This window comes from Amblyomma americanum, chromosome 5 (assembly GCF_052857255.1).
Source record: "Amblyomma americanum isolate KBUSLIRL-KWMA chromosome 5, ASM5285725v1, whole genome shotgun sequence".
Taxonomy (NCBI): Eukaryota; Metazoa; Arthropoda; class Arachnida; order Ixodida; family Ixodidae; genus Amblyomma; species Amblyomma americanum.
This window is the reverse complement of record NC_135501.1, coordinates 42,559,224-42,585,916: the sequence shown is the minus strand read 5'-3', so window position 1 is coordinate 42,585,916 and position 26,693 is coordinate 42,559,224. Positions and strand designations below refer to the sequence as shown.

Sequence of the window (26,693 nt, the reverse complement as noted above, 5' to 3'; positions counted from 1 at the left end):
GCTTGCTGCTTGACGAATTTGAACTTGCAGCTGGTGCTCCCGGTTCTGTGCGCCCCCGTGCAGACGATGCAAACGGGGACGCAGGCTGGTGGTTGTCCCTCATGTGGTGGGGGGTGCTCTTCTCCGCACCTGACGCAGCGGGTTCGTTTTGGTTGTGGGCAGACGTCTTGTCGGTGCCCTGTCTTGCGGCAGTTGAAGCAGGCCTCTACTCGGTTGAGAAAGAGGACCACTTTATGCCTTGTGCCGGGGTATCGGAGTAGTCGGGGGAGCTCCGTTCCGGCTACCGTAATGATTATATGATTTGTTCTCCCATACCGTCTTGCCGATAGGATAGTCCAGTCGGGGTTGTAGGTGTTGTAGTTATGAACAAGCTGCGCGTCCGTTTCGCCACAATACTCGTTGTGGATGGGGCCTTTTACCGAGAGATCCGGGGAAGGCGCGTAAGCTTTGATGGGGTACTGCTTTTCCCCCATGACGAACGCTTGCAGGTTGAGGTAAGCGTTCGCACGTTTCTCGTTTGGCGTGCTTATCGTGAAGGTGTGGTTTACTGGGTGTTTCTGAAGAATATCTTCGGTAAGGGTGTTGTCGTCGGTAATCTTGGCGGCTTGACGAAACGCTTCGAGCAGTAGCACTCCGCCATGGGTGGGAAGGTCAAGGGGAGACTGCGGTCTGATTACAATTTTGTAATGCTCTTCCGGTAGCCTCGGGATCGGGGGTCTTCTTCTTCTATGGGGAGGCCTAGGCTTCCTATGGGTAGAGTCAAGGGGCTTGCCTGTCTTCGCGTAGCCTTGGGCGCCAGTAATGACGGCGGCCTCGTCCCCAACGCCGGGCGTCCCGATGGCGGCTCGGCCCGGCGCCGAGCGTCCGTCTTCTTTGCCGACGCCGCGCCGCCGGAATAGTTGCTGGTTCTTGAGTGCCATGGAGGTCCATGTTCCGTCGTTCAAATCATGTTCTGTGATCGGTTCACCCTCGACGGTGACTTCCATGTTGCAGGCGTGTCAGCTCCCTCCGGGGAGGCGAGGTCGTCGGGAGTGGTTACCGCCAGGCGGCCGTACTCGTGCTAGGCCTATTAGGCCTAGCGGCGGAAAAAACGTGATCGACGCAAAATGCGCCAAAAAATAGGCACACGAGCACTTGCACGCAAACACCGGTCGTCCTCGTGATCCGGACGAGGTCCTGAAGGCGTTAGTAAAGGTTTCAGCAGCCGGTCGAGGGCTATTCCGCGGGTGGTAGCCGTAATCCTCGGAGCTCATGCGAAACGCGTCCGCACGCTCTCGCCAGGGTTCTAGCAGGCTTGGGCCCACCCTGCGAAGGGCTAATATTTATTATTTGTGGTTTTACTTACCGACTTAGTCGAGCCTGTTTCCCCGGCATGGAGCTATAATAGATGGATGGAAGCTAGGAGTACCTTTTTTGAAACGCGTGGTAGCAGTTTCTACCGTACTCAGATTTTTTCTTTATTTTTGTTTAACTATGTTGTAAATTTTTATTAAGATTCGCCAATTTCTTTAAATACGTTTTCCTACTCTAACCTTATGTCAGCTGTCTGCTTTTCAGCCACCAATTTTATAATCGCTTTTTGCTAAATTCCATGTGTCCAACGATATACGAGACAGGTACTGCACCATTTCCTTTATTATTAAATATTATTATTAAATATTATTATATTACAAAACATTGTGACGTCCATGCCGAGGAGATGCTAGAGCCTGTGCCTTAAATTTACTCGAACAAAAGAGACAAAAAAATCTCGCTGTTTAGAGACACCGAGTTATGATATTAAAAAAATTGTTGTGTTTATTTGTGTTAAATACCGCATTCATTTGCGTTTGTTACACTGAATACATTTATTGGAGGATGCGACACGGCACAGTAATCGAGAAATAAATCATTTGGTACAAGGCAAATTTATTAAAGTTCACTTTTTGCAAAAACGTGGTGCTAGTTCTTAAGAAGCAATTAAAAATTACGAGGTAAAATGGTTTGCAAGCATATACACTCATACTGTGGCTCACAAAATGCCGTATTATGTAATGCACTTTGTGTCTTCTGCATTTCTCTGCACATTCGACGCATCGCGAGGTCGTCGAAGAAGAGATGTACTAAATTTTTTGAGTGCAGTGCAACATGCCTCTAGCAAGAGGGCGGCAAGAAATTAGTTCCGATATAACTCATCAGTTCAGTGCAGGGCAGATCCATTCACCAACTTACGGATGCCTTAGCCGTGCCACAGCAGCTTGCCAAGCTGCGTTATTAAACTTGAATCATCTGCATGACGGCAAAAGTGAAAGTAAATGAATTTTCCGCACCCCTTGAGACCTTACTCTTGGCCCCTTCCATCTGGACAATGCACCACACCCCCAATCACCTCCTTAGTCCTCTAAACCAGTAGTGACCTGCTCCCCACCTTTCATTTTCTTGTGGCACACGTGAGCTCTCAATAGTTTTTCTAAATATATTTTTCTTGCCTCTAATTGCAAGCTTTTTGGCGGCTCCTTATGTAGAGGAGGACATGCAAGATGCTAGTCAGAAATTGATTTCAATAATAAAACCATAAAGCGCGAGGTAAATTTGTTTTGCGTGGCTAATGGCTTAACATTGTTCGAGCCAATGCTGCGTGTGCTATTAAATAGGGCTGAATGCCAATATTTGATATCAGCGGCAGAGCCGGTACATCGCCTATACTTTTGGGCTAATTGGTCTTATTCCATGCTTGCAGGACTCACCGCAAAAAAAAAACGAAGCACAAGAACAAGAAGGACGACAAGACTGGGCGCTGAAGTAACAACTTTTATTTTAGAAATGATGTGGTCCTGTAGTATTAACAGGCGTTTCGGGATGTTTCAGATTTCTTTCCCGTCCTTTGGTTGACCTTGATGTACGTTTAGGCTTTACAAAAATGTTACCTGCGTTGGTTTCGGCTGTATGAAGATATCATTTTTTGCCTAGTTCCGAATTTGTTTTTCCTTTCGTTAGACACGCGATTTCTTGCCCTAACTGATGTTTTCGCTTGGTTCTTGAGGATTCCCGTTTATGATTTTCGTGGTCGCATGGCCTGACAGGGCAGTTATTAAATACTGAGCCGCGTCGTTTTCAAAATAAATGTTAGTTCAGCGCTTCGTCCTGTCGTCCTTGTTATTGTGCTTCATTTTTGTGCGCTCAGTCCGGCAAACATCACCTACGCTGGCTGCACAATGCCGGTCTGGTGTTGGATGCTCGATCGGGTAAAAGTTGGTTTAATGTCAGCTTATGGGACTACCCAGTATATAAGCATGTAGTATGTTCTCCTATGCGAACGTTTCGCCAACATTGCTGCCGATTTTTTCGACGTTAGATTTGGACCAACGCCGGAGCCACGTTGTGGTGGTAATTACAAAAGAGCGCCTAGTTTAGCCTCTATAAGAGGTAACTATTCTTTCCCTCCGGTATCCCGCAGTTTTTCCGGCCACGCCCGTAACACACCCTTCATCACTGACTGGGTGTGACCAGCTCCATTCGGCGCCCACTCCACCATATCTTACCCTCCCGTTCTCGTCTTGGGAGCCTGGCTTAGCTGGCCCTTAGCAGGTCGACCGAATACGGCTGATCGAGCTTACTGGTCGGATCCTGACCGGCAACGAAGCCGTGGACTGAGGGCCCTGCCCAAGAAAAAGAACCGACTGCACCACTTGTTCCCGCTTCTTTGGAAAACTCTAAGCTAGGCTTTTTCTTGGTTTAAACCTGATCGCTAGCGCGTTTTTTTTTTTTGCGAGCGTAATAATAACAGAGGGACTCACCTCAGGCGCTCTTTCTGCGATGCCATAATGCACAGTGAAGCACGGTCCCACACCACATCCATTGGGGGCGGCTGAGAACTGAAATTGGACATAATGGAGACTGAGGTATGACTACTAGAAAGTTGCTCGTTGCAATTTCGCACCGCTTGCAAGAAGTGGTGTGTTAGAAGGTACAGCAGAAGCTGCGCCAGTGTGATGGATTTTGAAAAAAATATGCAGGCCAAAGTGAAAGGACTGCTTTTGCTCGTAACCACCCAACCACTAAGTAATCTATGAAAACTTATTAACTTTTCGAAAACTAGCTCGGATTAGGAATGACCCTTCTTAAGTTAAGAACAAGGATTACAACTCTATCTTCCCGACTAAAGCCCTTTTTGCATCTTGTCTTAGACAGCTACAAAATTTGATTTTAGCATAGTTGTACTCAACGTAGAAAATGGTATGTTTCTAAATGATTCAGAGCAGACGGTGATGTAGATTTCACAAATTCTGGCAGCCATTTACCATCGTTTTTTGTGCTGTGGTCTGTTTCGCCTTTTCTGTGCCTTGCACCGAATCGGCACAACATACAAACACAAGGAAAAAGATAGTGGTCCCAGTAGGGATATGGACAGTTTTCTCGGGAACGGATGCATCTATGAATAAGCAGAAAAAATTTACAAATTAATACGGCACTCTGTAATTTTAAATATGTTAAATATATAGTGTTTTAGGTCTGCGATACTTTTACGTAAAGAGCTTTAAAGAAGCATGTTTCTAAACATGCCTCTTTGGAGCCTATTTTTTTATTTTTCAAGAAATATTCGTGCGGGAAGTGAGATTCCTTTCCTAATTGTGCATTGCTATAAAGCAGGCCTTCTTATCTGTGCATAACAGATGTTTCAAGGGTGCTGGAACGAGGAATGCTTTTCAAAGGTGACGTCTATGCATGAGTTACATGAGGTTACAGCAGTCTTTGGTGTGACAAGAGAGAGGAACAGGATGTTTTCCTGCTTGAGTGCTATGTGTTGTTTGTTTTTATGGCTATGTTAAAGTCTATAACACAACTAACAATAGTGCGCATTGATGTGTGGTTGATGGGAGGCGCAGGATATACACGATTTTTTGTGTTTGTGTTTGTGTTAGGTTAAAGGTACGCAGCCACCACTGGCTTCTCCAACTTCACGGCACACATATCACCAAGGTTCTCTGATGTGCTAAACAGTTGAATGAATTACGCACAGAACGCCTCTCAGGTTCATGGCGAGCCTCGCAGCTGTTTTTTGGTTCCTGCGAGCGCCACAGCAGAACTTGTAGCCTACAATTTCGCGCGGCTCTGTGGGATCCATTCATGTTTCGACAAGGCAGCGCAGAGAGAAGCACTGTAGGATGTGGTCGTGTTGTATGCCCTGGGCATGAGCCGTAAGGGAACTAAAGTTAAGCGCGGAGATGTACAAGTGGGGTTAATGCTGATCCATGGCATAACACTTCGGGGTGATTGTTTCGAGTTTGTGTAATTACAGTTGACGAAATTCGTCCACCAGCGCCCTGTCTGGATTGACTTTTACGTAGGTGAAAGTAGAATCTTTGTCCACATTGGTGAGGTAGAGGCCGCAGATATCTGTGGCGCGAATGATTGCCACATATACAAACTTTTGCGGATGAGTATTTTGCGTAAGAGTACACGACTCATTGGTATATGCCACCCTGCGATTTAATAATTATTATTGCGCTTGATAGGAAAATGGGCAGCTGGCGCTGAGTTTGTTTCGACAGCACGCACTCCCCGGTCCTCTCATCGTTGGTGCTCCACTTCAGCCTCTGCGGCACGCACTTGTTGTTCCTCTCGTCGGTGTTGTTTACCTGAGCCTCAGCGGCGCGCAACGCAGGATTCTCACGTCTAGAGCGCTGAGCTTCTGCTCATACGGCTCGGTGATCTGCATTGCAAACGGAACACTTGCGCCTAATCTTTCGCTTATTGTTCTGAATGAAGAGCCTGAGGCTACGTTCGCCCTGGACCCGAGCGAAATCATTCCTTGTCTGCTCGCGTTGCCTGCTCACCTAGCGTGAAGGCTCCGTCCCGTGATGATGATGATGATAATGATGATCATGATGTCCTAAGGCTTAATGGCACATACCCGCGGCGGGGGATTGGCCAGGATGCATTGCGGAAACAAATGCACTCACAGACAAAGAGTGGAGTAGTTGGACACTTTTGTCTCTTAGACTAGATTTTGTGCACAAAGTAAAATACAGAAAAAAATGGAAAAGAAGAAGCTTTGAATTTTCATTCTAAGACATAAATCTACCTGATGTAATTATATAGTAGTGAATGTATCCGCAAAGTGGTTTCAGAGCATATGCCGTGGCGCTTGCCTCGAAGGAGAGGATAATCGGAAAATATAGAGAAAGCCCTGGATCTAGGGTGATCTTGAAGTAAATTCTACGGAGAGAAGCAAACCTCCAGCAGAAGAGGAAAAAATGATCTTTGGATTCAATTTCAACACAAGACTCACAAAGGTTGGCCCTAGATAACCCCGTTGCACTGCCCACTCTTCATCGCCTTATCAACATCATCATCAGCAGCAGAAGCAGCAGTAGCAGCATCAGCAGCAGCAACAGCCCGACTGCTTCTACTGCACGGCAAATGCCTCTCTTTTGTCTCAAATTAACCCTGTCCTTTGCCAGCAAAGCCCACCGCATCCCCGCAAACTTTTTAATCTCATCAATCCACCTAATTTTCTGCCACCACCTGCTATACATGCCTTCTCTTGGAATCCACTCTGTTACCCTTAAGAACGAGCGGGCATCTAGCTTCATATTACATGTCCTGCCTAAGCCCATTTCTTTATTGGATTTGGACTTGGATATCATTAACTTGGACATAATCCGGTGGTTCTGACCCGAGCAAAATTGTCTCTTGAGTGTCCATAGCAGGCCTAGCGCGAGAGCTCCCTCCCATGGCACTGTCCGCTCATCGTCATCTTCTACTTACCAAAAGCCGTGCTTTCGCGCTGATTCGAACGTATTAAACATCCTCTGTAGATTTGTGGCTCCCCTCAAGCCCGGCTTCCTCTCTGGACGGAAGCCATCTTGCGCACCCTGATGCACATCCCCCCGAACTTCGCGCTCAAGTCCCAGAGTATGGCGGCTCTTCCTCTCATTACTAGGCTCTAGTGCACTTCGCAGCATTCATGGCAGCTTTCCAGTGCACATCAACGTATCCACATCTTTCTTATAAAAACTGACGCAGTGGCGGCACATCACAGCTTATTTCCGTAGCTTCAAGGCCCTACTCGGTGATGCGGCTGTTTCTGGCGGCATTTGCGGCGGAGGACCTCATGGCAATAGGCGAGTTGAGTTGAGTTGAGTGGTTGTAAACTACCGGTGGAATTAGCCTTGCAGTTGCGGCCGGCAATTGCTCCACCGTAGTGACACTTAAATAGAAATCACAGAAACACTCTCCGCAAAAACCCAAATAGACACTCCTGAGGTCACCATATGGAGGCCAAATTCGTGTCCTGCAGGTAAAGTAAAAGAAGGCGAGAAGCATCCCTTCTACTCGACTGGCTCCCACGCGGGACAAACAATGTCCTGAAGAGAACTGTGAGGAACTCCTGCCTTCTTGAGGGATCCGAATAACACAGCCCGTTCCGCGTTGTACAAAGTACAGCACAAGAGGTAATGTTCTATGTCATCACACACACCACACGTTGAACACAATGGTGACAACGCTAGGCTAGTCTTATACATCCACGCCGGCGTACGAGCAGAATCCGTGCGAACGCGGTGCAGCAAAGTGGCTTGGTACCTTTTGAGACCCTTGTCACACATGGCGACTCACAGCGCTCACCTTGGCGTTCCTCAGCGCGTCATACGATGACAACATACTGCTGCTTGCAACCATGCACTGCTGTCATCATTGGGAGGGACGTTCGCAGAGCCACCCCATTCTTGTTCCGAGTGTCCATGTCATACTCATGCCAGCTTCGTTGTTGTTGCTGCCATCCCATCGCAGCTGTATAATTTGTGTTTTGTCCGCATTGCTCCTGACCGTCCCCCCTCATCACTCCACATGCTTCCTAGGTTAACGATGGCCCACCAGATTAACCTCAATACCCAGGATTAGTCGTGCCTTGACCTCGCTGGGCACGCCGGACTCTGCCGTGAGCGCGGTCTGCTGGCTGAGCGCCACGACCCGTACCTTCAGGCCGCCTCTCCCCCATCAGGCTCTAAACACAACCTCATCATCCCAACCGGACATAAGGAAATAAAACACGCAGGATCGTTAGGAATGTGTAAGGTGAATGTTGGAGAGCACGCTGTGATGCAAGAAAGCGCAGGACACACGGCTGTGTAGAATTCACGGTTGCAGCAGTTAGAGTGTCCTATTTCATCCCTGTATATGTTTTTTTCATGGAGGTTTGACATCTTCGAGCGACACATGCTATTAGGGACGAGACAGTCAAGGGCTGTGGAAATATTGGCCACCTGGCGTTCTTAACGTGCACTCACATAGTACAGTATACGGGCCTCTAGTATTCTGCCTCCATCGAAATGCCACTGCTGAGGCCGAGATCGAACCCGCATCTTTCGGGTCAGCAACCACTGAGCCACCATGGCGGCTTTATCCCTGGGTTTCAGCTTACGAAATCGGGAACGTATGTTGCTTTAAGCAGCACATTTTATTTCTATTTTCAGTCAGCCGATCAGAACTCTGTTGTTTTTTCTGTTTCGATCACATCGCTGAAGCTTCTTCCGAGACTGGGCTATAAAATAGGCTAGAGGCGGGTTTAGCTTGCAGGAAATAATTGACCTGAACCCACTGATGCGCAGCGTGCGTCCATTCTGTGTTTTTTTTTTTGGTCTCCCAGGTTGCTTCGTTTGCTCTTGTTTACACGCGGCCAATTCTTTAACTCTACCGTGCGAGCGTAGACCAAACTACTTGTCAGCACCCTATCACGGAGCGGAGTGGAGAAGCCGGCGATAATAACCGTGTGCACATATGTTTGGACACAGACGACAATCGCGAGGGGAAACTTGGTTATTCTCGCTGGCTTCGCCGCTCCGCTCCGTGATAAGTCGCTAACAAGCGGTGTGAACGACGCTCGCGCGGTTCTTTTAAAGAATCGGCCGGGCTAAGATACGGTTTTGTAGTCGTTAGAGCGTTTGCTGAAATGCCTGAACATTCAGTATGCGTTGTTTTTATGTATTCAATTTTAATTTGTTTCAGACATGGAGAAAGAAGTGGCGATCCTTATATGCCAGTGGTATAGTTGCACGTAAATTGCGTATTAAACGGTTTATACAAGAGTCCACTGCTTGTTTTATTTGAACATACTACATCCTTTGAGAAAAGCTAGAAAACTAGCGGTGCAGTTTTCCACGGAGGATCAAATATTACACACATGAACAATATGGTGACGTCAGGCTGTGCACCAAAAAGAAAGAAACTGCGCTAAACGAAACGCGAGAAATTAAGAAGTAATGTCTTGGGCCCTTTTCTGGGACACACATTTGGACACTGTTGGTAGTGGGAACGTTTTCTGTATGTGGCCGGGGAAAGTGACCACCTCCTGCGCAGATTACCAAAATTCCGATTGGTTATTTTCGTGATATTATGAGGAGCTGTTGTGTTTGCTGGGTGTGTATTGAAGCGTCCAAATATAAGCAGTGAAAGTAAGTAGACTGTCTCTTTACCACCACTACAACCTATACATCACCCGCTATCATTGCATGAGCTGCTAAGACGACATCCGATATCTCACCTGAGGAAAGCAAATATGTCGGTGCAGTACACAATGAGCCGGCCGTCCAGACTCTGTGAAAAGATTGGCGACTGCGTCAAGATCTTGGTGCTCTCTGTGCTCTCCGCAATGTAGTAATGCTGAAAACTACCGCTAAGTGCGCGTGAATTGCTTAACGAAAGAGCAGTTACTGCCCGAGCACCTCTCAGTTTGGTTTAGCCAAATATCTTGCAGCTGCTTTAAAAAATTGGGGTTCGAACTCCGCGTTCTGCTACTGCGCAGTCTCAAATAATGTTTCAAAAAGTACTGCCTAACTTGGCTGTGCGCTTCTAGTGCTGCTATAATATGTGAACGCGGGAGCGCCCGCCATCTGGACAGGGCAAGTTCTCTTGCTTTCCCTTTTTCCCGGCTGTTACTTTTCTAGCGTCGCCAGAAAATGTGTAAACAGGGTGTTTATAGGTTTTCACAAAACTTTTAAAAGTGGGATGAGAAAATGGAGGACGCTTTCGTAGCATCGAATTTTGTTGCGTGATCATGCATCGAAATTATTCTTTTGAGATTTTAAAGAGCAGTTGGCTTGTATATCGTGCAAACACTCTGTCCACGACTGGCACAGTGCTTACCTTTTTAGTCTATTCTTTCCAGCGTATGAAAATGCCAAGCCGAAAGATGAGCGAGTTGGATAACCTTCATGATGAAAAAATAGCGCAAAAGGAACACGAGGGACAGAACTCGTGTTCCTCTCGCGCTATTTTTTCATCAGGAACATGAAAGAACCCAACATAAATGCGCCGATGAAAAAGAAATTTTGGCCATTACAGAGACAGAGACTTTTATCATTCAACGCATAAATTTTTTTTTCATGTGTCAATGAACAGCTTCCTTTCAAAAAGCGCAGCGCCCAAAATGCTACTGAAAATGTTTGTACCCGCTTTTTTGCAAGTAATACTGCTGCGGTCAATTATGCCAATGATTCCTCAGTTATAGAGGCATTACCACCTGAATTATTGCGTATATCAAAATCCTTCGAAGTACGTGCATTCATATTATGACTCTATCGACGATTTAACAGTAACGCTAAGAACAAACAAGGGGAAAACGCACGCCACGAACATTTGCAGCCAGCTTCTTCCAGTTTGGAATGAACGTTGGTGCTAGGTTGTTTTCACGTGTCACAAGAAAGGTCAAATTTCGCCGGACTTCTGCGGGAGCTTCTACGAAATGCACAGTTCTACCGATGGACATTGAGAATAAACTTTGAAAACCTACATTTTGTTGTGGTCAACGGCAGTTTTTATTTGTATTGCTTTTGTAATGGCGATCAAACTGTAACGCTGATTCGCTTCGCTTAGCAACATCAAGCTAGGAGCTACTCAAACCTGCTCCCTCACCTTTTCATCTGGCTATGACACGTGTCACACTGCAAAAAGAGCAACCTCCACTGTCTGAAAAAGCAAAAAAAAAATGGAATTACCTGGAAATTCTTGCTTTCGGTGGCCGAACAGTGGCTTTCTACCACAGGGAGGTTGTTCTCGTGGAAGAAATCGCGGACAGGTTTTTCAGCGATTTCAACTCCAACAACTTGGTGGCCGTGGTCGTAGAACCTGCAAACGATAAACGCGTCTCGCAGTCAAACCCTCGCGGTGCAGTGGTTCACATAGGGAGTGAAATTTGAAAGTGCTTTCCTACCATTTCATCTCTTTCATCTTTCCACAGAACGGAAAAAAGACACGCAGCTGCTTTCCAACGTTCATAAAGTGATTCTCGATCTTGTGTAGATACCTGCAAATATTTTATAGGAAAAAATGGTGAAAGTCTAGAATGTTGGGCAATGTTTCGCTTTCACTGGAAGTGATTGAAATTGAACTGTAGCCTTTGTCAACATAAATGACGAAAAAAGGAGCAAATTCATAACCGATGGTTGTCTAACCGTACACAGATCGTTACAAACCTTACCAGCATTCTGTAACTGAGCTGTACCTACATTAAATATTCAGAGCTGACCTAAACAAGATGATCTAAAATTATGACGGTATGGCTTCGACATTTTGTGACGCTTTGGTCTAAGCTAACAGCGCGAAAGGGATGAGACATGAGGAAGTTGACAGTGTGAAGTAAAAACGATATCGACACTGTACTTGCCAGGGACGTGTCCTTTTTATTCCCAAAGTTGTTTAGCAAAAATATGGCAACAAGTATTTGAATTAGAATTGAAATCCACTTTCTCCAGCATGAAGAACCTACAAGCATGTCAAAAAACACTCTAAAATCGCATCTGCTAATGCAACTAAGACGTTGTAAGTTGTGCTTTATAAATATTAGCACACTACCCATGTATCAGATTGTTTCCCAAAAAGTGAAATTAAAAAAAAGAGCAAAGATTCCAGAAAGTAGTGGCGCGCGTGCAACCCGAAAGGGACACTATTTTTCTTGTGAACATGCAATTCCTTGCAGGATGATGTGATGGTCAAAGTAAAACTCGAGAGCTGTACAAAAAAATCTTTCAAGCATAACACATCCCCTAATTATCAAAAGTAGCTGTGATGGGTACTTTGGTACATTAGCCTGAACCACTCAACGTCTAATCAAGCTATGCTGAATAAAATACTTATTTATCGACAGCGCACAACCATATAAATAGATTAAAGCCAATTCAGCATAACCATAGTAGAAAACTGAAGCTGAAGAAGGTTTCTTGACAAATGTAAACTAAAGCCACATGACCAGACGATGCATTCGAAGTTGCGGCTCCGAATGCTTCGCAGAAACATTTATGGCTGGGGGCGTAACTGTTAATTTCGTACTGCCTGTTCCTGTGGAAAGGCTAGTTTATTCTTTGCTTTGCCATCATTGAGCACGCTATCCTTGCAGCACGATTTTTCTCCAGATCTTTTCTGGCGTGCATTCAAATTCGTGTTTTTTTTTGCGCTGCAAAGTTTTAGCCTCAATTTTGCAGCTATTCATTTTCGTCAGAAACTCTAAGCCCAAGATTGGGATGTGCGTTTGCTCGAGCTCAGCGCAGTATTTTGGATGTTTTTCTGTTAAATCACAACGGTGAGCTAGACTTTACGCTGATGTTTCTCTTAGTTTTAGAAATGGCTATGAATACGATTTATAAATGCCTTAAAAACCCTGTAGAAGGTAGTGCGGAAGAATCTGAAGTTAAAAAGACGTTTTATTGTGTTGCTCACACTTCCTAAATTTAATGAAACGTTCGACTGCCCGAATAGAACAGGACAGAGGTAGAGAAACGGAAACAACGGCGGAGTTCTACTTTTCATTGAAATCAACCAACTGGCGTGCAAGAACGCTCTCTAAAATTTAGCCAAAGATTCAAAATAATATATTCGTTAATTTTTCTTTGTTATTATACTTCCAGGTTAGTTTTTATCAAGACGAGCATCACTTCGTACTCTCAGGCGAACAACTCTAAAAACCAAGATGAACGCAGCATAAGAATGGCCTCGGAACTTTCTAAAATTCTTCATTTCAGTCGTATACTGCACCAAAACAAACATCCTTCTCCGAGCTCCCGGTACAGGATTCAAGGCAACGAATGTGCGAATATAAATCCTTTCCCTGAGGACAAAAAACTGCAAGGGGGGGGGGGGGGGAGGGGAGAGGTCACTTAAGATCTTTCTTAAGGGTGTAGCGCAATAGCGTTCATGGTTAATGGCTGTATATGCTGAATTCGTCATTCTATATTTTACGATCATTAATAGCTGGCAGTCCACATACAACTCTTAGTGCAGTACTGCAGTGGCAAAGCAATGCGTCACTACCAGTCGAAGGCAGGGGCTGCCAACGGCGGCGCTTGTGAGAGCCAGATTGCTCTGTCTCGCGGCACTTTATCCTGGCCAATTTTTCGACGATGGGGAGTTGCGCGAGGCCGAGTAGAGTCTTGTGCCCCAGCTTCGCCATAATCTGGTCACCCTGGGGGAATGGGGGAGCGGGATGAAGATCAACCCTACCCCTACCAAAGTTTCGCTCACTACGCCGACGACGCCGTATTTACTGCAGAACGGGAGCCCTAACGCAATCGCATTAACAGGAAGCCTTCTCGGTTGCTACAACATGGTTTTGTTTTGTTAGTTGGAAAAGGAACTTGGGGCCAAGAAGAGCTTGATCCACTCATCAGTATTTATAAATCACCACGCGCAAGCCCCACACCCAGGCAGCCAGAAAGGTGAGTGGTTTTTGCGCAACCGTGAGCCAAAGAGGCAACCGGGACTGCAACATATATTGTAAAATTACTTACATAACAAACGTGCACCTGTTATTTAATTACAGTAACGATTATTCATCCGAATATACAAAGGCATTAAACAACAATTCATTAATTTACGATCATAATCAGCCTGACTACGCCCACTGCATGGCGAAGGCTACTCCCATGCATCTTCAATTAACGCTTTCCTTTGCTCTGGCCACAGTATCCCCGCAAGCTTCTTAATCTCATGCGCCCAACTATCTGCAGTCTTCTGCTGCGCTTGCGTTCTCTTGAAATCCGCTCCGTTACGCGTAAAAACCAGCGGTTATCTTGCCTTCGCATTACATGCCCTAAGCAAGCCAACTTCTCACTCTTGATTTCGACTAGGACCCGCCGTGGTGGCTCAGTAGTTAGGGCGCACGGCTACTGATCCGGAGTTCATAGGTTCGAACTAGACCGCGGCGGCCGCGTTTCGATGGAGGCGAAACGCTAAGGTGCCCGTGTTCTCTGCGATGTTAGTGCCGTTAAGATCCCCATATGGTCGAACTTTTTCTGGAGCTCTCCACTACGGCACTTCTCTCTTCCTTTGTTTTCTCAGTTCCTCGTTTATCCATCCCCTTACGGCGCGGTTCAGGTGTCCGCCGATATGTGAGACAGATACTGCGCCATTTCCGTTCCCCAATAACCAATTTTCAATGTTATTTTCGACTAAGATGTCATTAACCCGTGTTTTTTTCCTCGCGCACTCTACGCGCTCCCGGAGTTTTAATGTTACACCTATTACTTTTTTGTTTTGAGAGCTCCCTGCGTTGCCCTCAACTAAAGCTGAACCCTTTTTGTTAGCCTCCATGTTTCTGCACAGTAGGTGAGTAACCTTAAAATACAACTGTTTTATACTTTTGTCTTACGAAATATTCCTAAACTGCCATTAATGATTTCGCTATTGAATCATTAATGATTTGACAGAATCTGTCATATTCGCTCCATCCAATCATTCTTATTCTCTTTATGTCTCGTGAACCGGATCAGCGGACAGTATCTGCCCTAAGCAGACGTATTCCCTTATCACTTCCAACGCCTCGCTACCAATTGGGAACTGCTGTTCCCTCGTGACCCTGTTGAACATTACTTTGCTTTTCTGCATGCTAATTTTAAGAACAATCTTTCTCCTCAGCCTGTTTAACTCACTGATCATGCTTTGCAGTTCATCTCCTTGGTGGCTTCAAAAGGCAATGCCAACATCGAATCGCGGACTGCTTAGGTATTCTCCATGAACTCTCATTCCCAACTGTTCCCAACCTCGGCCTCGGAGTATCTTTTTTTAAACAGGCGGTGAATAGCATATGTGAGATCGTGTCTCCCTGCCTGACGGCCTTCCTTAATAGAATTTTATTGCTGACTCCATGGAGGACTATGGCAGCTATGCAGTCGTTATAGAAATCTTTCAATATTTCCACATAAGGCTCTTCTACGCCCTGATTCCGCAATACCTGCATGGCTGCTGATGTTTCTACTGAAGCAAATACTTTCTCGTAATCAGCGCAGGCTATGAAGAGCAAAGTATAGTGTTAAAGAAGCAGCAGCCTCTCTTCACGCACACTTTCTTTGGTCTCATTCCAAATTGCGCCTTACTCAAGTGCTCACCATCACAATTATTTCCTCGAGCATTGGCCATGATATTGATAAGGCTATGCAACAAAAAAAAATTTAGAAGCATACCCAAACACTCGTCAATTTCAATGCGGTCAAAAAACAAACGACCGTCAAACTCAATACCTTGCAGCCCGGATATGCTTGCACCGTTCGAAGCTTCTGAAGCAGCCATGTTAGTGCCAAAGCCCTAGTTTACACGGCCAAACCCAACCACTAAGTTTGTCCAAAGCCAGACATTGAGGGTGGCTTTGGACAACCTGCAGAAACAATATAAATATTGCCGTAACTGGATTTCGAACCCGTGGCGGTGCGAACAGATCAGCTCCACTGGCCACTGCACGAGAGCACTATATGCTATCGCCGCAGACGATCACGTCACGTGTTAAACAGCAGCACACACTCGTGCTGTGCATTGCACGTGGTTGTCTTCATCTACTTCCATCAGCGGCGCTAACACATCAGTCAGATCAGCTTAACCTCGACCATAACGCTTAAACTGAGGTTGATACCGTCGCCAGATGTTCTGTCAACCCAGCGAAGCAAAACCATGAGCCGACCAGGCCCAATTCATGCCTTCGCACATCTCATTGGTCCAACTAAATCACAACACAACCAAATGTTTCCCTCGCTGGTTTCAAGAATCGATTTCGGCAGTCTGCTGTGGATAATATTTGCAACATTTGTATTTCCGCCTGTTTCTCCACACACCCCGTGCTGACTAGCCTACAACAAAGGCGGCGTGAAAGACGAAGACAAAATAGGCCCACTAAACGAGAGGACTGGCACCATTCAGAGCTAATGTCGTTTTGTGCGCCTCCTTTGTCTTCGTCTGCCGCGCGGTCTTCGTCTTTAACTGTCATTTACCAACTATCCCATACAAGAGTTCTACTTGAGTGGCCTAAACAGGTCCCACTGAATTGCCGTGGTGTGCTCTTGACCAGTTTTTAATTCTGATGTGGGTCACCCGCTTTTCTGTCTCTACAAGCACAACCTTGCATCTTGCTACATCGGGGACGCACGCGAAATGTGCAATCTGCTATGCTTTAAGCGCGGTAACACTACATCACGAGGTCAAACCGGCTCAACGAGTTTTCGTGAGGCTTGACCTTGAGGGTGCCCTTCTCCAAACCGTAAATAAATAAATGAAATAAATAGCGCAGAAGCAGGAATTCGAACCCGCGGCGGCGCGAACATATCAGCTATCCTGGCCCCTGCACGAGAGAACTATTTTATTGCCGCAACTGATCACGCCCCGTGCACACTGCAGCGCAATCTAGCGTTGCGCATTGCACAACATCCTCTTCAACTAATATTAGTGTGGAACTAATATAATCACTCTGGTGTTGTGCATGGCACATCATCGTCTTGTCAACTAGTTCCACTGCAATAAAGAAGATCATCGTGCACGGACGCCAACGTCGGCGAAGCTGTTGGGGCGGCCGGCTGACGCCCGCGCTGGAGAACTGCTCCTTGTGACCTTGGTTCTCGGCCCGTTGCTTCCTAGATTACTTGTGCAAGAGTCTGCGTCGCCAGCGCTTCCCACATCCCACTAAACCAGCCTTCAATACTATTGAATCAATGGCGTCAATAGATGTGGCGATGACCCAAGAAAACAAAAAAAAATGGCGGTGGTTTAGCTGGATAACCCTGGAGTGACGCGATAGCTACAGCTCGCAGGTGGAACTTGGTCACGTGACCAACTTCGTGTCGAACCACGTTATCAGCCACGGCGCCGAGCCGTCGGCAGCTACTCTGCACCACGTGAACATCCAACTGACAGCGTGGCGGCGCGGGCACCGCGATGAAGCTGCCACGCTGAAGACTCGAAATGCTACCGTAATGCAGTTATTACTGCAAAACCATGAACCAACTTGTTTGACCACATGCTTTCGCAAGTCTGATCAGTATAACTACACCGAAACCATCGCCCTTTTTTTGAAGCAACTTGCTCTTGTCTACATCTGGTCAGAACAACAAAATTGTGTGCACGTCTACACGGATGGATCTGCGTCACCAAAGGCATCAACAGAAGCTTTCGTAATCCCCGCACAGCAGACGATCCGCAGATTCAAATTAGGACACAAGTCTACTTCAACCGCTGCACAGCTTGAGGGCCTTCGGGAACCGATTCGCACATCTGCGGAGAACCGCCTCAGGAGTGGTGCATTTTCACTGCCTGTAGACCTGCGCTACAAATTTTGTGATGCTTCCTACGCCACACCGTCTACCAAGATCTGACTCTTGATATCATTAGACTCCTGTCATTTTCTCAGAAAAAAAGCCACCATATAGTGTTCCAGTGGATCTCTGGACACTGCGGACTCGACGGAAACGAGGCCACCGGCGCTGAAACAAGGCGCACCTTCAGCAGTGGCCTGCGTACAGCTGTGCCGTTCTCTAGACCGGACACCAGTTGTCTCCTTTCGGAATCAATGAGCAGTGCGACAGCTAGGTATTGCGCCAAACACTCCGCGCATCTGCCTTAAACGGCTAGATCCGATGACGACATTTTCTGTTCCTCGCGGAATACCACGTCCTGTTGCATGCATATTCCATGGATTACGTATAAACGTCGCCTTCACGCGCAAATACTTACTCTTAATAGGACAAGCGGCCTCCCCGAACTGTACCACGTGTTGCGTTTAAGAGACTATAGAACATGCTTTAGTGGCGTGTCCCCCATATGCACGTGAAAGACTCGCGCTCGCATCTGCTTGGGACGTTTTGGGAAACTGCTGCACTGAGGACCTCCAATCGAATTAGTGCGCTGGGCCCTTGGCGCCTGCTGCGCGGCAGTGCTCAGAGAGCGGGTGGGCGGACGCCGTTACTCGTGGACAGCGAGGCTCTATGAGAAGTGTGTTTGACGAGACTCCCAAGAAAACAGGCATGTCGTCTTCTTATTCTCCGGACATGACGTCTCAATTCCAACAGAGGGCCAATATAAAGGCTAGAATACAAGACTGCAAAGGCTAAGAGGCAGGGCTGTCAACTACCGAAGCGTTTTTCTGCAAACGGCAAAATTCGCAGTTGATTAAGGACCGTCTGATGCCTGAGAAGAACGCTTGTTTGGCAATGTCTTTGAGGTAAATAAAATGGATGTATATTTATTGCGGTAGATAACTGCCTTATCAATTCCCGTGAGACGTTAGACATGTTTTTTTCGGATAGCAAGGAAGTATGATGTCGCTGTCATCACATGGAAGGTTCTGTTTTCCTTCTTCTTGTTTTTGTAGCTTTTTTTTTCAGACAAGTTGCGCTGTAGATTGTATTCTGTTGCCATCACACACGAACACTTTTAAAAGAAAATCATCAGTATAACCATTGATACACTTAATATACGCACTGTTCTTAAGCTTGATGATAATCTAGACACTTTCCATTCTCAGCCACACAAGCTGCAATTTAAAATGGGGTGTTTCCGTATATTTCAATCGTTTTTTTCCCGCGGCGGTGTCATTGCCATATTTGTGAAATCATGATTCTGATGTATATGAGACTGAAGGAGGATTATAATACTTTAGAAATAAATTAATAATCGATATGAAACAATCACGAATTTGGTATCCTAGAAAGAAATTGGCTGATATTTTCTACTGCTCTCCACAATACTACGTGTATGGAAAGGTTTATTACGATTTACCAAACTTGTATTCTCATCAAAACGAATATAGATGGAGGAACAGTTAGCGGTCAGGCTCGGGCCGATAAATTTAATCGCCATTTCTTAACAGCTGAAGAATCGACTTAGTAAGTTGTGATGCACCGACGCCGCACTCAGCATTTTTCAACCTCGCCATCAGAAATTATTTGCAATATTACAGCCTAAAAATTGGCCCGCAATTAGCGCAAAAATTGAGCTTTCTTTCACAAGTGGAAAAAAGCTCAATTTACAACCGTATTTGAAGCAGATGACCGCACGTGCCCTAACAACTATCGTCCCATTTCTCTCACAGGTATACCATCTGAAATACTAGAGCACGTTATTTATTCCAATCCAATGAGCACCTAGAACCTATTAATGTTTTCTATCCGAATCAACACGGCTTCCGAAGGCAGTTATCATGCGAGAGACAGCTCGCCGAGTTCACTCACGACATCCTAGAGCATCTGGATGACCCTGCCCAGATCGACGCGACGCCATCTTTCTAGAGTTTTCAAAAGCATCTAATAGTGTTTCTCACAACCGCCATCTTGTTTTTAAATTTTCATTGCCCGGTATTCCACAAACCAGTGTAACATCCGGCGTACCTCAAGGCGCTGGCTTTTCACCTGTCTTATTCCTCATTTACGTCAATAACCTGCCGACCAGTATAATATCCGCCCAGCGTTTATTTTCAGACGACTGCGTTATTTACAACTCCATCCACAGTGATAGCGACATCACCGCTCTCCAACATTATCTAACCTCATTATCAGAGTGATATTACAAAGGGCGTGTGCTTATTAATCTAAACAAATGCCAATCCATAATCTCTCGCAAAAGCACAATCATTGACAGCGTTTACAATATCAAACTGGTCACCGTAACTAGAATGTCATGTTATAAATACCTTGCAGTATATATTACGTCATCACTATCATGGACAACACATATTCATGCCATCTCTTCCAAACCACAGCTCACTCTTGGTTTTTTCGTCGAAATCTCAAATCTCCGCCACCTGAAGTAAAAAAGTTGGCATACGAAACATTCGTAAGTGCTAAATTGTAATATGCGTCCTTTTTCTGGCATCCTTCTCAAGCATACCTCACCTCAGGCCTTGAAGTCTTTCAAAACGGCGCCGCTCGTTTGAATACATCGCAATACTCAAGAAATACCAGTGTACTTTCCTAAAATATTCCCTCGGCTTTCAAACAATATCAACGCGTCGCTTAATCTCCAATCTGTGCCTTTTTCACAGTTCTTTTCTCGCTCACCAAGACATTTCTCGCTGAAACCACCATCAAGAACGTCATCCCGCTTAATCCAGATTAACCCAGTCACACGCATTAAGACACGAACCTCTACCATGAGAAGTTTATTTTTTTCTGAGGTTATAGGACCATGGAATCGCCTTCCGGATAACATAAATCACATTCTCCGATCGCCATCTATTCCGCGAGAAACTGGCTAATAACTTTTCTTAACGTCATTGAAACTAAAGCACTGGAGTTCCAACTGTTCCATGTGTTCCTGTTCCTAGGTATTTATAGTCTGTATATGGATATTTTCTGCTTGTTCTGGTGTCTCTTTTTGTTAATTTTGTATTTTATTGTGCTCCCTTTGTACCCTGTGTATTTTCCTTTTGTTCCGCCGTATAACCATCAATCTAAATCCACGCGCCCCCCCCCCCCCCCTTCAAGTGATGCCTCATCGCCTTTGATGGGATACTGCAAAAAATTGCGACTTTCTGTAAAATCGCGGAAATCAGATTCAGAAGGTGCGATTATTTTAAGTTTCAGTCTTTTTATCAGTTATTTTTTCGTGGATAGCGTTATTTTGTAGGGTTTGTGTGCGCGCTATTTCCGCTCGCCCAGGCGGGAGACGCGCGTGTCGCCACACGTCTCGAGGCGGCCTGCTCCCGTCGCACAGTGCTGGTATCGGTTCAGCTGTCGCGCCAGGAAGTTCAGAGTTGGCAGCATGAAAACGTGAAACTAATCGACAGTTACAGCCTGGAAAGTGGTAGTGGTAGTAGCGATTATACCAGTCAGATATTGAAATAACCATGGACTAGAAATACGGCTACAAGCGCGCAGCCTCATTGAGCGACGACGAGTAAAACGAGCCTGGAGGATGACAACTTGCACAGGCGTGCTCATTGTTGTGGTGTCTGTGCATAATATTGCCACGGACCTGGCTCGAGCTACCTGCGCGCTAAGCCGTGACGAGGACGAAGTGGTCGCGTTTGCGTGAGGCGCGCTCGAGCTGGCTCTGTTCTGGGCGATTAAAAACCTCGGCCGTTCTGCGGTCCCCCTCTACGTCTACGACTGTTCTCCGTCTGGCCTGTGACATCTGGTGGAGGTCGCTTGGGTATTCTCGGCTGATGCTCCATCCTTCCTCGGAGAGCCGAAGCACAAGCCCGGTGCCTCTTGTGCGAACCCCCGTCCATCGTGTCAGCCGCAGGCTCCGCGGCTTGTCTCCAGAATTCGGACTCCAGCCTCAAGAGTGCGCACCCATGGCTACGACCACGGCAGCAAGGTCAGACAGCGCCGCGTTCATACCTGCTTCTTTTGTGAGCCTGCAAAATCCCCGGATCCCGAAGCCCTTTCACGGCGGATACCCGGAGGACGCCCAAGACTGGCTTGATAAGTCCGAGCGCGTTGCGCGTTTCAACGGCTGGGACGACAGTGCTAAGATCCGGAACGTTTATTTCAGCTTAGAAGACGCCGCTCGGATCTGGTACGAAAACCGCGAGACGAGTCTAACGACGTGGCAGGACTTTCGTCGCCAGCTGTTGGAGACTTACACCAGCAGCGATCGCCGTGAACAGGCCGAGCGTGAATTGACCGCTCGCATTCAGCTACCAAACGAGAACGTAGCGATGTACGTGGAGGAAGTGACGCGCCTCTGCAACCGAGCGGACCCGACCATGACGGAAGAGAAAAAGCTCAGACACCTGATGAGAGGCGTGAAAGAGCAATTGTTCTGCGGTCTTGTGCGAAGCCCGCCCAGAACAGTCGCCGAGTTCCTCTCCGAGGCTGTGCTCATGGAGAGGGCGCTCCAGCAACGGTACAATTTCTACGACCGGCAGCTAAACCCTATCTCGGCTCTACACCCCCTGGATGCTGCTTCGGGGGCCAATACAAGCTGCCTTCGGGACATCGTGCGTTCTGTGGTCCGTGAGGAGCTGCAGAAACTTCAGGGGATTTTTCCTGTGGACTCTCTGACTAGCGCCATTCGGGAGGAAGTTCAGCAGGCGCTCAGATCGCCCGTCGCTCCAGTAGAGCCGCCACCACAGCCAGCTGCTTGGCCGCCAGCGACGTCCTGCGCCGGTTCCCTGCGCGCCACCGTATGCACCTTCGGTAGTCGCAGTACACGCCGAGCAGCCGGTTCCCTACTGGCAAGCTCGAGGACAGGCGCCGAGAAAGACCGATATTTGGCGTGCGCCAGACCGACGTCCCCTGTGTTACCATTGTGGCGAGGCCGGTCACAACTTCCGGCGGTGTCCATATCGGCCTCTGGGATTGCGAGGCTTGTCTGGAGGTAGTCCCCGTCCGCGGCATGCCGAACAGCCTCAGGGGTTTGACGAATACGTCACCCGCCGGCGTGGTTCACCACCTCCTCCGCGCCGAACGTCCCGATCGCCCTCACCTCGCCATCCGTCGCCTCATCAGTCCGGTTATGAACCTGGTGCACAGCGTGGATCCTCGAGCCCGCACCGGGAAAACTAGAACAGGCGACCTTTGGAGGCGAGGCCGCCGAACGCCGTATTGCCGAAAAGCTTCCACCGACGCGCCGACTGACCCTTCCCGAATCGACGACCACGATACCGATGACGACGACGACGACGACGAAGACGGCGCCGACGACTGGGTCTGGTAAGACCAAGGTCTCCCTTGACATACCCGTGCTGATTGACTCTAAGGAGGTTAGCGCACTAGTGGATACGGGTGCGGACTACTCGATAATGAGCGGTAGGATGGCTAAGGTGCTGAAGAAATTTATGATGCCGTGGGCAGGGTCACAGATACGTACGGCTGGTGGCCACGTGGTTACGCCACTCGGAATGTGTACGGCAAGAATTACGGTGCGTGGATGCACGTTCGTGGCAACGTTCCTCATTTTGCCTGAATGCTCACGAGACGTCATTCTCGGTCTCGACTTTCTTCGAGAAAATGGTGCGACTATAGACCTTCGAAATCGATTGGTTACATTTTCAACTGAACTCGCTGCCACCAAACCCGCCCCCGAGAATTGCAGAGCCGCACTGCGTATATCCGACGATGCCGTAACGGTGCCTCCACGGGCGAGTATTCTGGCTAGGGTCACTTGCGACGCGCCACATTGCGGACAACGTGTTGTTGAGCCAAATGTCTCTCTTTTGCTCACCATGGGTGTTTGCGTAGCAAGAGGGCTCGCCTTTCTATCTGACGGTCGCACTGAAGTCCTCGTGACCGATTTCAGTAATGAACACCGCCATTTATTTGGTGGCACAGCCATCGCCCACGTCGACCCCGTCCAAGAGGTGGCTGAGTGTTTCGCATGCCTAGAAGACACGCCTGGTGAAGTTGACGAAGAGGCAGTACGCGCCGTTCACATAAACGAGGGCCTCCCGCCCGCAGAAAGGCAGCAATTGCAAGAATTGTTGCTGCAGTTTAAGGACTGCTTTACCTCGTCGTCTAAAGTACGTCAGACGCCCATCACTAAGCATCGGATAGTCACGCACGATGGCGCGCGCCCAATACATCAACAGCCTTATCGCGTATCTCCCCGAGAGCGGGAGGCAATCCAAACGCAAGTGAAGGAGATGCTCAATGACGGCATAATCCAGCCATCGAATAGTCCCTGCTCGTCTCCTGTCGTTCTCGTAAAAAAGAAGGATGGCACGCTTCGCTTCTGTGTGGATTACAGAAAACTTAACAGCGTAACAAAAAAAGATGTCTATCCGCTACCTCGTATAGATGATTCCCTCGACAGACTGCGCCAAGCAAAATACTTTTCTTCGGTAGATCTGCGCAGCGGATATTGGCAAATACAAGTTGAGGAGAGGGACCGGGAGAAAACCGCCTTTGTCACCCCGGACGGCCTCTATGAATTTCGTGTGCTCCCCTTCGGACTCTGCTGTGCTCCAGCAACGTTCCAGCGAATGATGGATACCGTGCTCACCGGCCTTAAATGGCAAACATGTCTAGTATACCTGGATGATGTAATCATTTTTTCAACAACGTTTTCGGAACATTTGCAGCGGCTCAGAGTGGTGTTAGAAGCCGTCCGATCAGCTCATCTTACTCTAAAGCCGCAAAAATGCCATTTTGGATTTACTGAATTGAAGTTTCTCGGGCATGTCGTCAGCTCCGAGGGCATCCGGCCAGACCCTGACAAAATTTCTGCCGTCGCGGACTTCCCGGTTCCCACTGATAAAAAAGCCATCCGACGATTTCTAGGCCTTTGTTCGTACTACCGACGTTTCATAAAAAACTTTGCTAAGCTGGCCAGTCCTCTGACGCGCTTGACACGAGATGAGGAGCCATTTTTGTGGGGCGCCGAGCAGCAAACTGCTTTTGACGATCTACGACGTCGGCTACAATCACCACCAGTACTAGCCCATTTTGACGATGATGCCGCCACTGAAATTCACACGGACGCCAGCAACGTCGGTCTTGGAGCGGTTCTCGTCCAGCGTCCGAACGGTGTCGAAAAAGTAATCGCTTATGCTAGCCGTGCACATTCCCGTGCAGAGTGTAACTACTCTACAACTGAGAAGGAATGTTTGGCCGTAGTATGGGCCATCACACAGTTCCGCCACTATCTGTATGGCAGGCAGTTCAAGGTTATTACTGACCACCACTCATTGTGCTGGTTGACAAACTTGAAGGACCCATGTGGCCGCCTAGCACGTTGGGCATTACGCTTACAGGAATTTGACTTCACGATCATCTACAAGTCTGGTCGCAAGCACACCGACGCTGACAGCTTGTCGCGTTCACCCGTGCAACCTTACGAAAGTAACGCAGAAGACGATGCATTCCTTGGTGCAGTCACGTCGTCCGACATCGTCGCACAACGTGCGGACGACGAGTTGAAGCTGCTCATGGAGCATCTAGAAGGTCACCATCCCTCGATACCCTCCCACCTGGCTCGTAGGCTGCCATCCCTATGTCTTCGAGGCGGAATGTTGTATAAGAAAAACTCCGCCTCCAGTGGTAAGAGTTACCTTCTGGTTATACCAGCCGCCCTCCGCCACGAGATCCTCCTCGCCTGCCACGACGAGCCGACCACTGGGCACCTTGGATTCACGCGCACACTTGCGAGAGTGCGGCAGAACTACTATTGGCCCAACCTTGCCTCATGTGTGAAGCGATATATTCGGACCTGCCGTGAGTGCCAGCGTAGGAAGACGCCGCCTCTGAAACCGCCTGGCATGTTGCAACCTATCATGCCTCCTAACATACCCTTTGAACAAGTCGGCATGGACCTCCTCGGACCATTTCCCTTGTCGTCGGGAGGAAACAGATGGATAGCTGTTGCAACCGATTACCTGACGCGTTACGCCGAAACGCAGGCTCTCCCTCAAGGCACAGGGTTCGAAGTTGCGCACTTCTTTATGCGTGCAATAGTGCTTCGACACGGCGCTCCGTCCGTCGTCATCACAGACCGAGGGAAGGCATTTACAGCTCAGCTTGTCCACGACATCTTTGAGCTGAGTCACACCAGCCATCGAACAACGACAGCATACCATCCCCAAACAAATGGGCTCACAGAACGCCTGAATATAACACTGGCCGACATGATTTTCATGTACGAGGATGTGGAGCACAGAACCTGGGACCAAATGCTCCCTTACATCACATTCGCGTACAACACTGCGACTCAAGAAACAACCCGCTTTACACCATTCCGTCTGGTCTACGGCAGAAGAAGTGCGGATGATGCTGAACGCCATGCTCCCGTGCGTGGATGATGACTTGACACCAGATGCGGGCTCCTTTGTCGAACAAGCCGAGCAAGCTCGCCAGCTTGCTCGTTTGCACATCACAGCTCAACAAGACACGGACTCCAGACGTTACAACCGGCGCCACAGGGAGGTTACCTACAACATCGGTGACGGTGTGTGGGTGTGGACCCCTGTCCGCCAAAAGGGATTGTCCGAAAAAGTGCTGCACCGATATTTCGGACCTTATGAGGTGCTCCGTCGTGTTGGAAACGTGGATTATGAGGTTGTTCCACGTGGAACTGTGGCTACCGGTCGTCGGCAACCACGGACTGACATTGTGCATGTAATGCGACTTAAGCCATACTTCTCGCGTGAGAGCGATGACGCTCCACTTTAAACTGTGCTCGGGTTCTGCGTTTTAATTTGTTTCTTTTTGTTCGTTTCTTTTTTAAAAATTGTCTACCTGCTTTTCCTGCTTTGTACATACCCTCGCATCGGGACGATGCTCTTCTTTTTCGGGGGACTAATGCCACGGACCTGGCTCGAGCTACCTGCGCGCTAAGCCGTGACGAGGACGAAGTGGACGCGTTTGCGTGAGGCGCACTCGAGCTGGCTCTGTTCTGGGCGATTAAAAACCTCGGCCGTTCTGCGGTCCCCCTCTACGTCTACGACTGTTCTCCGTCTGGCCTTTGACAATATTATCTAATTTGATATCATCCAGACAAGTTTTCCTGGATTAAGTATTAAAACATTT

The 26,693-nt window shown here is 47.8% G+C and overlaps 1 protein-coding gene across 3 annotated transcripts in view; it reads right to left on the bottom strand.

Annotated features, from left to right (window-relative positions):
* Window positions 1-26,693, bottom strand: part of LOC144134653 (thiopurine S-methyltransferase-like) — a 123,095-nt gene that overhangs the window by 34,514 nt on the left and 61,888 nt on the right. For all 3 annotated transcript variants that reach the window (XM_077667516.1, XM_077667514.1, XM_077667515.1), the window contains 4 exons: window positions 11,192-11,284; window positions 10,977-11,106; window positions 9,524-9,576; window positions 3,777-3,854 (listed from right to left, as the gene is read on the bottom strand). In XM_077667516.1, the coding sequence (XP_077523642.1) occupies window positions 3,777-3,854; window positions 9,524-9,576; window positions 10,977-11,106; window positions 11,192-11,256 (326 nt within the window). In that variant the 5' untranslated portion in view covers window positions 11,257-11,284. The remainder of the gene's footprint in view (window positions 1-3,776; window positions 3,855-9,523; window positions 9,577-10,976; window positions 11,107-11,191; window positions 11,285-26,693) is intronic.